The sequence below is a fragment of the Phalangium opilio genome, unplaced genomic scaffold (assembly GCF_054372755.1).
Source record: "Phalangium opilio isolate 3A_F unplaced genomic scaffold, DU_Popi_V2 ptg000031l_1, whole genome shotgun sequence".
In the NCBI taxonomy this organism is placed as follows: Eukaryota; Metazoa; Arthropoda; class Arachnida; order Opiliones; family Phalangiidae; genus Phalangium; species Phalangium opilio.
This window is the reverse complement of record NW_028324158.1, coordinates 6,365,726-6,378,045: the sequence shown is the minus strand read 5'-3', so window position 1 is coordinate 6,378,045 and position 12,320 is coordinate 6,365,726. Positions and strand designations below refer to the sequence as shown.

The window sequence follows — 12,320 nt, the reverse complement described above, 5'->3', positions numbered from 1 at the left end:
ATTTGATGAGTATTTTTCCCCATTTTTTTTTTGAAGGCTTATAATGAATGTTTTATAGTTTCGACGAATAATTGGGACTCATTAATTTGCAAAGGTGCGAGTTAATCAGAGTGTTTCGTTAAATTCAAAAGTATATGAGGCATTTTATCGGAATAATAAAACTCGTAACGGTAAAACAAATTCATTCAAAAAATTTTACATTACCTCCTAAATAAAAAATTAACAATTTCCTAAAAATAACAGTGAAAATGATACACTTAATTTCGTCCAAACGTAACATCTTTACTGTCTCTCTGTATTTTGAAATTCCTTTCCATTTTCATCTGTACCGTTTTCGTGTTTCTTTTCGTTTACTTCATGTAGGGTTAGTTTCCCATTGATGGTAAGACACCCGTTTATGGTGTCCATGGATACGGAATAAGTCTTGACCTTGCCATTTTCCATCTTGTCTTTCGATGGCTTGATTAGCTTTTTTGGGTTGAAGGTAATCATGTCCAATTCATTCAAAGGACATTCGAATAGAATCCGAACGAACACCGCCACGATGAAGCTCATGACCATGTGACCAAAATGCATCCAGACCTTAAAATTTAAAGTATGTCCATTAGGCTTTTATGAATGTTTCCCTGTCGTTCATCTTTTCATATTTACAATAGTGACGTTAGAGACGTCCATGTTGCCCCTTAAACTGGCGGTGTAGTAGTTCATGACCAGAGGGTGAAACAAGTACAGCGTGAATGTGAAACGGTTCAACGTCGTGAAACCTTCCCACGATAGAATTTTATTGACAATGCCTGTAATTCGCAATTGTCATCCTTTAGTTAAGACTTCACACCGACTTCGTATTGATTGAATGTGAAATTTTTACATCGCGTTCACTGTTTAAAAAAAATATCTTCCTGCATGGACTTCGTTCATAAGAACTTACCTCCATTTCCCGTAGTGCAGACTAAAACCAACCAAACTAGTGCCAGCCCATAAGCATTTTTGGTGTAACCACTGTACACTGCCGCGTAAATGGTTTTCATTCGGTTACCACGGTTCCAAATGACGGACGTGTACACCGCCGTTAGACTCAATGTAAATGCAATAGTCCAACCAATGACTTTTGTCATCTAGGACGAAATGGTTAACAATTTATTAGATCAGGTAGATATGCAATCTCGGAACGTGTTTGTGCTAAGCCGTTATTAGTCCCTGACACCGGAGAAATGATTCAACTGGAAGTGAAACTTACCCTGGACATTCGAACTTTCTTTTCTTTGGATAAAAACGTTCCGAGTGCCAATCCCATGGCGAAGACTCCAACGTGAACATTGGGCGAGTAGTATCCTCTCACGACCATTTCAGCGATGTACCTATTTGTGAAAAGTGTGTGAGGATTAACACTTGAGATTCAAGACACGATTAATGTACTGACGTGTGGCTATAAATTGAAAATATTGGAATTGGTGGGTCGTCGTAAATGTACGTGATCATTGCAGTCGATAAGACTGAAAATACAACCAAGAATCCCAATAGCACTTTCGCTAGTCTTTCGCTTCTGAAATTTAAGTGAAATTGGTAGTTTAAAATTCTGGTTACTTTCTACCTTTCAATCATGCCTAGCCTATCAGGATATTATCAGAAGGATATAATACCACAAAGCGGAGTAATTTTAACATGATTCTTCACAACATCAGAGCATTTGAAGAAAGGTTACTAAACCGAATCACACACGCGATAAATAGTTCCCTCATCATTACTCTATTAACGCTTAATTATTTGCCAAGGCGCATGCGCTTGTGGAATTTTGTCCCACGTCAAGACAATCAAGGTTTGTGGGTTGATTGCCGGGGATTTAGTATACCAAACAGTTATTGAATTCACGCTAACACGTTGCGATGCCCATCTGAAGTTGAAGCAGGAGAGCAAACAAAAAGCCTGGGAAGAATCATGTTACATAACTAAAGTATTACGAGGATACAGAGTGTCATCCCTCTTCTATTATTCTCTTCTGATATTATGTAATAACTCGGGAAATTCATATTTTGTCCGACGTCAACATAGCCCAAGCTTAGCGACTTTACTAACGTGCCAGCTAGCATTTTGAAGATTGACACGCAATGATGAAGGGAGATAATGATTTCTCGTGTCATCTGTACAATTTCGCGAACTTACTTGAAGTAAATCCAAATGTAAAGTAAACCAACGATCAAAAATTGGAAATCCATGCTCAAGTACCAAGTATGGCCAGCACACTAAAATGGAAATTATGTTTTACATGATCCTGCATGTAATTGAATTTGTTATAGAACTTAAGTATACCTGTACTCGTGTCGATTCAAAATTGTTCATAAAAATGGCAACTTTCCACCAGTTTCTACGACAAGCGTCTGAAAATGGATCGATCAAGTCTTTATACATTGGTCCATTACCAATTGCGGGCATCCAAATGATCGAACCCACGAGCACCATGGATAAAGGCAGAAATCTATTAATAGGTCAATATTTGTTATATTTTAAAACTTTATTTAATGATCAAGTGAAATAACTAATTACTTCCAAATCCTCTTGGCTAAGATCATTGGAATGTTGAATACATTTTTTCCATATTGGTTTGCCGCTTTCAGTAATTGATAAGATGTCAAAACACCCCTGCGAAATTCAAAGCGAGAAAGATTCAACTAAAGTTTATTCGATATACAAGTCGACAAATAGCGTAACTCCTCTGTTTTAATTTTTGTTTAAATAAGAACATTTTCGATTATAAACCACCCATTGTGCTTCGTTCCTACCACCCTGTATATTTTTCCACCAAAGTAGAAGCTTAACTTTAGTACTTAAGGTTTTGGTTCAGTTTGACATCCTTTCAAATGTGCAATTCAAGCCCCATTAGTTTTTTTCTATTGGAAAATAATCAATCTACAATTTAAGGATTGATTTGCACACTACTATCCCTTTAGGTTTGTTAATCTATGCAGGAATATTGTAACTACGTCACAAAGAAGAATGTGTCCACGTTGAGAAATGCGTTACAGATGACTTGCGTCTCTATTCTCTTTACAAAAGTCATTATGTTTAAAAGATCACCTGAAGTGTTTTTAATTCAAATTTGTAGTTCAACAGAACAGCAAAAACTGTTGTAAGACCTCAATATTACTTACGGAAATTGTACGTGCTATTGAACAAGTAGCTGTGGGCTAACAAGACCCAAGTGATGCTCAGAAACTTCATACCATTTAGGGCGTGTAAATGAGCATTATCAGGCGATCTTGGCCTAAGTGTCGTGTTAACGGAACGACGGATTGAAAAAGCTAAAATTATTTGCTGTTTTCTACCTGAAAAAGAACATGGAATTTCGAATTATAAAGATAATCTTATTTAAAAGGCTGGTGAACAAATATTGCAGGGGAGGTTCTTACTGTTGGTTTTAGGGCATTCCGCGAGTCTGGGATAAGTGTAGTAATCGAAAATGGTTGCTACTAAAACGATAAGTAGAAACGGTGCTACGCATGCTCTGAGACAAAAGAAAAACAATTAAGAATGATTTAATTTATATAATCCCCCTATTGTTGTAAAGCTTACAAAGCAATCCACATATCGTTTCGTATCTCCACTGGTTTATCCACTTCGCAAGAATTTATTGTAGGTATCCAATGGCTGTTATTCAACACTAATAAATGAATTAGCACTTTATTAGCCTCCTTTGACCAATTTTACGGTAATTTGAAGACTTTTGGTTTATTATTACCACTTGTTAGAATTGAATCTAAATCTTGAGTTGAACAGGCCGATGGAATACACAATCCGAATCGGAAAGCCGTGTCGTAGAAAGATGCCGCCGTCATGACGAAATCTTCCATATTCTGTAATGTGCATGGGGTTATAGACACTGTCAACCACGTCTCAACAGCTATCCCTCTTATACTGGAGTTATTTTGATCTTCACTGTAGTATTGACCGAGGGTATTCTGGTTGAAAACATACCTCAGTTTTCGTAGTGAAATTTTGGAATGCAGTCATCCTTTCTCCGACGTAATAATATGGTTTATCATTTTCGGGCAAAATTGGTCTTAAATCAAGCAAACAGTATTGGCCCTGGAAGATGACCTCGTCCGAATCGGGAGGGTCGCGAACTCGTATCTCCATGCATTCATCGTACGATCCAAGGGCAGCCATGGTCCCGTGCAGTTGACCACCACCTGGTTTGCCCGTTGCGTCCAACACTGAATTGATCGAATGGATAAGGTATCATTATCAATAAATATATTTAACGTCTGATATCGCAGTTTTTTACAAAGGCATTGCATAGTCATAAAATTGAAACATCGAGTTTTCCCTATCCTATGAGACTAAGAAGCAATATCACTTACTTTTAACTGCCCATCGTTTCAATTCCGTCAAATCGGCCACTGTTTGTAAGAGGGCATCATTGCACGTTTCACTAATGACTAGACTTTCGGGTGGGTTGGTCAACATGGGCATGATATTTTTAACGAGCGAACCGACCCCTTTTAACATCGATTCTTCCATCTCGTGCCATTTTCGTTGTAAAATCAAGGGATCTTTTTCCGTAACAGCAACGTCTTTATTGTAAAATCCACCGTAAACCGTGTTCAAAAACGCGCAAAAAAGCAACACTTTGCAGAAACACTGAAACCACATCCTGCTCGTTGTTAGTTAGCGAGTTAACTGTGCTAGAAATAAACCAGGCTTTACAAAAGTAATAAAAAAGTTAATAACAATGAAGATCTAATTGAGCTAAGGGGGAAGTTGAACCCATTATGTTTCACCTTTAAGATTTAAACAATAAAGTTGAAAGTTTTTTGTTTGTTGGATAATTATCTATGCAGAACTTAATTTTTTGGGTGTTCGTATGTCCTCTTACTGAGGAGGGATAAATCTTTTGTTGGGGTTGAAGGTCATGACTCTGCAATCATGTAAAGAAAAAGAGTGCGAAGGCCTTAATGGGACTGCAAAGAAGGCATCGGCGGGTGGTTAAAAATTATTTGAAATACGTCACAGACATCACGTGATGCCAAGATACAAAGACTCCTCATGGAGTGGATCTTCAATTTGAGGAGCAATGAAGAACAAAACTAAATGAAATATATCTTTATCAGCATTGCTTTGGTGTGTTCGATAAGTATGTGGACAGAGATCAGTTTGTTCGATGAGTATGTGGACAGAGATAAGTTTGTTCGTTTTATATGTGGACAGAGATGAGTTTGTTCGTTTTATATGTGGACAGAGATGAGTTTGTTCGTTTTATATGTGGACAGAGATGAGTTTGTTCCGTGAGTATGTGGACAGAGATAAGTTTGTTCCTTGTATATGTGGACAGAGATAAGTTTGTTCGAGGATTATTTTTTGCTTTCAAGCATTCATAATCCATAAGGAGTGTTTTAAAGGTTCGAGAAAATAATAGGGACTCAGTAACTTGAAAAGGTGCAAGTTTATCAGAATCTTTCGTTAAAATTCAAATACATATGAGACATTTTATCGGAATGATAGAATTCGTGACGGTAAAACCAATTCATTCGAAATTTATACATTAACCCTTAAATTAAAAATCAACAATTTTCGTACAATATAGGTGGAAATGATGCACTTAGTTTCCTACAATGTTTATTGTTTCTCTGTGTTTTGGAATTCCTTTCCATTTTCCTCTGTACCGTTTTCGTGTTTCTTTTCGTTTACCTCATGTTGCGTTAGCTTCCCATTTATGGTAAGACACCCGTTTATGGTGTCCAAGGCTACGGAATAAATGTCTTCCTCGCCTTTTCTCGTCTTTTCTTTCACTTTCTTCAATACCTTCTTCGTGTTGAAGATAATCATGTCCAGTTCATTCAAAGGACATTCGAATAATATCCGAGCGAACACCGCCACGATGAAGCTCATGACCATGTGACCCAAAAATAGCCAAACCTTTGGAATTAAAAGCTGTATCGTTAGGCCTTTTCCCGGTACTCTGATGTACACATTGGATATTTACAATAGTGACGTTGGAAAAATCGATGTTGCCCCTTAAGCTTGCTATGTAATAGTTCATGACCAGAGGATGAAGCAAGTACAGCGTAAATGTGAACCTGTTCAATGTATTGAAGCCTTCCCATGATAGAATTTTGTTGATAATAGCTGAAACATAGTAAATTTCAATTCTTTACTGGAGAATAGATCGACTACAATTTGTCTAGAAAGGTTTTCATGTTGTAGGCCCTATATTTTGCAATTCGTGTTGATTAAAAAGACTGACCTCCATTTCCCGTAGTGCAGACTAAACCCAACCAGACTAACGCCAGCCCATAAGCATTTTTGGTGTATCCACTGTACATTGCCGCGTAAATTGTTGGCATTCGGTTTCCACGGTTCCAAACGACGGATGTGTACATCGCCGTTAGACCCAGTGTAAATGCTATGGTCCACCCAACGACTTTCGTCATCTAGAAAGAGAGTTTCAATTGGTTCACCCAATAACCTTTGTCTGGACTCTGAAACCTTACCCTAGACATTCGAATTTTCTTTTCTTTGGATAAAAACGTTCCGAGAGCCAATCCCATGGCGAAGACTCCAACGTGAACATTGGGCGAGTAATATCCTCTTAAACCGATGGTAGTGATGTATCTATAAGTGTAAAGTGAGCGTTGATTAACACCAGAGTTTCAATACTTGTTTAAAGTACTGAACTGACGTTTGGCTAAATAGCGAAAATACTTCAATTGGTGTGTCGTCGTTAATGTAAACGATTGCTGCAGTTGATAGAACGGAGAATGTCACCAATAATCCCAAAAACACTTGTCCAAGTTTTTCGCTTCTGAAATTTAAAATCAGTTGGGAAATCGACTTGAATTCAACCACTCGAGTTGCATTGTTAACTATTCTTCGTTCCACCTTTTTTCATTGTCTGCACTTACTTAAAGTAAATCCAAATGTAAAGTAACCCAACGACCAAAAATTGGAAGTCCACGCTTAAATACCATGTATGGTTAGCACACTAAAAACAAAATGTTACAATGTTCACGAATGGAATCCAATCCTGGTCCGGAAATTGAATTAGCTTTTGTATTAAGTACCTGGTTTAGTGAGCTTTCAAAATTATTTATGAAGATGGCTACTTTCCACCAGTTTCTACGACAAGTATCAGATAATGGGTCCATTAAGTAGTTCCACATTGGTCCACTTCCGATTACGGGCATCCAAATAATCGAGCCCACTACCAGCATGGACAAGGGCAGAAATCTAGTGACCAAGTCATTAATTGGTAAATTTACTTAATAATGAAATGAAATAATTAATTACTTCCAAATCCTCCTGGCTAAGATGATAGGGATGTTGAATACATTTTTTCCATATTGGTTCGCCGCTTTCAGTATTTGATAGGATGTTATAACTCCTCTGCAAAATTAAAGATACAGAGATTTAGCTTATGTTCATAGGAGATGCAAGCTAGTTAATGATTCATCTCAGTTGCTTTATACGTTACTATCCCTTTAAGTTAATTAATTCGGGAATATTATAATTACGTCACAAAGAAAAATGTGTCCACGTTGAAAAATGCGTTACAGATGACTTGCATCTCTATTTTCTTCACTATAGTCATCACGTTTAGAAGGTCACCTGTAATGTGATTTTAATTTAGCCACAATTATATGAGTTTCCACAATTTATTCATTCGAAATACTGCGTTGTTTTTAAATGAAACGTAAGATGGCTCTTGGTAAGTTCTAAGAACCCCTTACTGAAACTCACGGTAATTGTACGTGTCGGTAAATAAGAAGGTGTGTGCTAGCAAGACCCAAGTTATGCTCAAGAACTTCATGCCATCTAGGGCGTGCAAGTGAGGATTATGAGGCGATCTTGACCTAAGTGTCGTGTTAACGGAACGCCGGATTGAAAAGGCTAAAATTAATTGCTGTTTCGCACCTGAAGAAGAAAATTAAATTTTGAATTATAAAGATAATCTTATTTAAAAGCCCGGTGAACAAATATTGCTGGGGGTGGTTCTTACTGTTGGTTTTCGGGCATTCCGCGAGTCTGGGATAAGTGTAGTAATCGAAAATGGTTGCTACTAAAACCGTAAGTAGAAACGGTGCTACGCATGCTCTGAGACAAAAGTAAAACAATTGAGAATGATTTAATTGAAATATTCCCCTATTTTTATAAAGCTTACAAAGCAATCCACATATCGTTTCGTATCACCATTGGTTTATCCACTTCGCAAGAATTTATTGTAGGTATCCAATGGCTGTTGTTCAACACTAATAAATGAATTATCAGCTGTTAAAGGTGTTTCAGTTAATAAATTTAACCAGCAATTATCAAAAGTTATTCATCTTTAATTGCCAAATATATTATAGACCATTTATTATCAGTATTGCTCTTCTCGGTTGATAATGTACTCTGCTACACCGCAAAGCGTGTGCATCAAATGGTACTATGTTAATCACGGACCATTAATTTCAAAATATGGTCAGTGGGACACCCTAGAACTCGTCCACGGTGGTATATGGAGACTAATTTCCCTTTCATTCGACAAGTTTTAAAGGCATTTGAAAACTTTTGATTTACCTACAGACGATTTAGATCATTACCACTAGTTAGAATTGAATCTAAATCTTGAGTTGAACAGGCCGATGGAATACACAATCCGAATCGATAAGCCGTGTCGTAGAAAGACGCCGCCATCATGACGAAATCTTCCATGTTCTGTAATGTGTTGTTAAACAAATCTCTCTCAAAATTTACGCGGGTATTAAGGGTTCTGGTGAAACTAAACCCTGTTCAGTAATACCCAAGTACATTCGAATTTACCTTAACTAAAACAATACCTCAGTTTTAGGAGTGTAATTCTGGAATGCTGTCATCCTTTCACCGAAGTAATAATATGGTTTATCATTTTCGGGCAAAATTGGTCTTAAATCAAGCAAACAGTATTGGCCCTGGAAGATGACCTCGTCCGAATCGGGAGGATCGTGAACTCGTATCTCCATGCATTCATCGTACGATCCAAGGGCAGCCACGGTACCGCGCAGTTGCCCACCACTTGGTTTGCCTGTTGCATCCAACACTGAATTGATTGAATGGATAAGATATCATTATATTTCAAATCAATCGTCTCTTGATATAGTTGTTTGAGGATTTTCATAGATGACAAATATTCCAACACATTGGATCGAAACTATTAAGTAATGCCTCTGTGGAACTGTACGTTTAAGCAATGCGAAGCAAAAAATGGGTTTTGCAAAATTTTGCAAGCTTCTGTGGTAATTTAAGGAAAGGTAGTACAGTACCATCTGAATTACTTTGATACAAAATTTAATTTAAAATCTATCTTTCCGAAAGTAATTTATGGGAAACCAATATGTCCGAAATTGACACCTTGGGTTCAATCTAGCCTTTGAAATTAATTTACTAGCACTTACTTTTAACTGCCCATCGTTTCAATTCCATCAAATCGAACACCGTTTGTAAGAGGGCATCATTGCACGTTTCACTAATGACTAGACTTTCGGGTGGGTTGGTTAACATGGGCATGATATTTTTCACGAGAGATCCAACCCCTGTTAACATAGATTCTTCCATCTCGTGCCATTTTCGTTGTAAAATCAAAGAATCTTTTTCCGTAACCGCAACGTCTTTATTGTAAAATCCACCGTAAACCGTGTCCAAAAACGCGCAAATGAACAACACTCGGGCTAAACATTGAAACCACATCCCGCTCCTTGTTTGTTAACGGGTTTAATATGCAAGAAAAGCAACCCTCTGAACGTATATAAGTTAAGAGTAAATATTTCGTCACGATGCTACGTATTAAGTTATGTTTGTTCTTTTCAAGTGTTCGGATGTCCGTTTAATATAGAAGGTTATCTTTCCTCAATCAGGTAATTATTAATTTTTACGTTTGTTTTGGGAATGTCCGTCCACTGGGGGAAAGAAGTCTTCACTTTAGCCACGGTCAGACCAGCATGACCTTAATATATGCCCCCAGTCTAAAGTGGTTTTTTAAATAACAATGGGATTTATTTCTTTCATGAAAATATTTCATTATTCATTTAACGATGTTTTAAGAGCTGTGAAGAAAACAGCTTTTTCCCCCTCTTGTATTTTTGTGGAACAAGAATGGAAGTTATTAATATAATCTATTAATACTACTGAAAGTTAGAAAGCTAGTTCGAGAACGACAAGCGAGAATTCACTGTGCACTTGGTTAATTTTGCATTCCATCTTCCTATTTAGTCTGTACCAAGAATTTAACAGCGCCTCGCCAGGCGTCACTTTACTAGTATTTATGACGACTCTTCATGACAAGCACTCAGTAATCCGTGACAAACTTATGGAACAGATCTTAGGAGCTTATGGTATTAATCTACATATATATATAATATTATAAAGAGGTGAAATGTGTTTGTTTGTTTGTAGGATATAAGTCAGGCATACATTATGGGAGTGATTGAGTATATGGGCGATTTTGAGTCGAAAATGTTCATTGACATTTTTGCCCTAAGGGCCACTGTTTTCGAGTTATGCTTTAGTGTTTTAGGGATGACCCCTTAATTAAATTAGAAATCATTGTCTTAATCAGTTTCTTAATTAAATTGTAGGGGTCATCCGTAAAATACTCCAATTTTAACTCGAAGACACAACACAAAATCAGAAACTGTATAAACCAAATACTATAATACTTTAAAAAATCCCCGATTCTTTTATCATTTCAATTTCAAACCAAGTTTGATGAGATGATTTAATCGCGACAACATTTTTTCGTAACATGGCCATTTTTACGATTTCTCCATATTGAATGAAGGTCACCCGCAATGTGATTTTATTTGTGTTACCATCACGTCCTTAAGGAAGCAGTTTTAAAGATAAGCAAACAAATTATTTATGGGTCACTAACATAGGATATAAATGTTTCCACCATCAAAATGTTTCAATTGTTTAAAATAATTTTCCGACAAATAAGTATATGCTTTTAACTATCTAAATCATTTAGGGGTTTTTTTTTGTTTGTTTTTGACCTTTCAAAATTAATTTTTGACTTAAAATTTAACCTTTTCCGACAACCAGGAAAGAAGTGTTCATTGTCTCTCGTGAGAAATCAATTTAGTTTTTTTATTAAATTTAAAAATGACGTTTAAACGATTCAACGAAGTGGTTTTTTTATTGTTTTTTTTTTTAATTTGCAGGTGTTAGTATAGACATAAGTTCATATGGTAAGTTCCTCCATAAGTTTGTCACTGGTTACAAACTGGAGCTTGTCATGAAGTGACGTAGGTCATAGATTCGAGGTAAAGCGACGTCTGGTGAGGCGTTGTCAAAGGCTTGGTACAGACGAAATAAGAAGATGGACTGCAAAACCTAGTGTAGTCAATTCTCGCTTGTCATTCTCGAACTATCTCGAGCTGTAAGTCTCTAGCATTACGAAGTATAGGAAGTGTCAAACTTATGGAACATATTTATAAAGTTATGGTATAGACTAAGATTGGGAATGCTAAATTATTTGAATCTTTCTTGTCACACTTCCTTTAATGATAATGTTTTAATATTTAAAGTTTAAATTATCTTATTGGCTCACTTAAACTACGTTTTGATGACGTTGCTGACGGGGGACGGCGAAAAATACGTAATTACTTTCTACCTCTGTCGCTATGACCCGCCTCTTCTTTCATACCCCCCGCCCCGTGGAAGGTCGTCCGGGACTTTGACGCGCGCCCACATTACTCTGTTCTCCATTCCTACTTGTAACATTAAATTTATCCCTGATAGGACACAAGGATTTTATAAGACATTTGGATATTAGGAGATTTTTTATATTATTTTTGTGTAATATGATAAAAGATGATTAATTTATTCCGTATCTTAAATGATAACATCGGCATTTTTACTGTTTCTCTGCATTTTAAGATTCTTTTCTATTTTCATCTGTACTATTTTCGTGTTTCTTTCCGTTTACTTCATGTTGCATTATAGTTTTCCCATTGATGGTGACACCCCCGTTTGTGGTGTCCATGGCTACGGAATAAGTGTTGTCCTTGCCATTACCCATCTTGTCTATCGATGGCTTGATCAGTTTTTTGGGGTTGAAGATAATCATGTCCAATTCATTCAAAGGGCATTCGAATAGGATCCGGACGAACACCGCCACGATGAAGCTCATGACCAAGTGACCAAAATACAACCAAAGCTTAAAGTTCAATAACGTATCTTTAGGTTTTTGACTAATCGTTCACTTTCATTCTTCTCTATACTTACCATAGTAGCGACTGATAGATCGATATTGCCTCTCAAGCTGGCGGTGTAATAGTTCATGACCAGAGGGTGAAACAAGTACAACGTAA

General features: G+C 36.9%; 3 protein-coding genes across 6 annotated transcripts in view; 1 reads left to right on the top strand and 2 right to left on the bottom strand.

The window, feature by feature from the left end:
• The window catches only part of LOC149690257 (nose resistant to fluoxetine protein 6-like), a 204,074-nt gene that overhangs the window by 170,763 nt on the left and 20,991 nt on the right, over positions 1-12,320 (top strand). The window lies entirely within an intron of this gene.
• On the bottom strand, positions 6,225-9,696 carry LOC149690263 (nose resistant to fluoxetine protein 6-like). Its single transcript, XM_089870496.1, has 12 exons — positions 9,405-9,696; positions 8,811-9,049; positions 8,555-8,688; positions 7,991-8,085; positions 7,732-7,905; positions 7,506-7,599; positions 7,282-7,377; positions 7,056-7,221; positions 6,897-6,976; positions 6,674-6,796; positions 6,486-6,606; positions 6,225-6,425 (listed from the first exon to the last, which is right to left on the bottom strand). The coding sequence occupies exons 1-12, from the start codon at positions 9,694-9,696 to the stop codon at positions 6,225-6,227; spliced, it is 1,815 nt and encodes a 604-aa protein (XP_089726622.1).
• LOC149690262 (uncharacterized) lies at positions 11,809-12,308 on the bottom strand. Its single transcript, XM_089869786.1, has 2 exons — positions 12,235-12,308; positions 11,809-12,166 (listed from the first exon to the last, which is right to left on the bottom strand). Exons 1-2 carry the CDS (start codon positions 12,289-12,291, stop codon positions 11,882-11,884), a joined length of 342 nt encoding a protein of 113 aa, XP_089725912.1. The 5' UTR covers positions 12,292-12,308; the 3' UTR covers positions 11,809-11,881.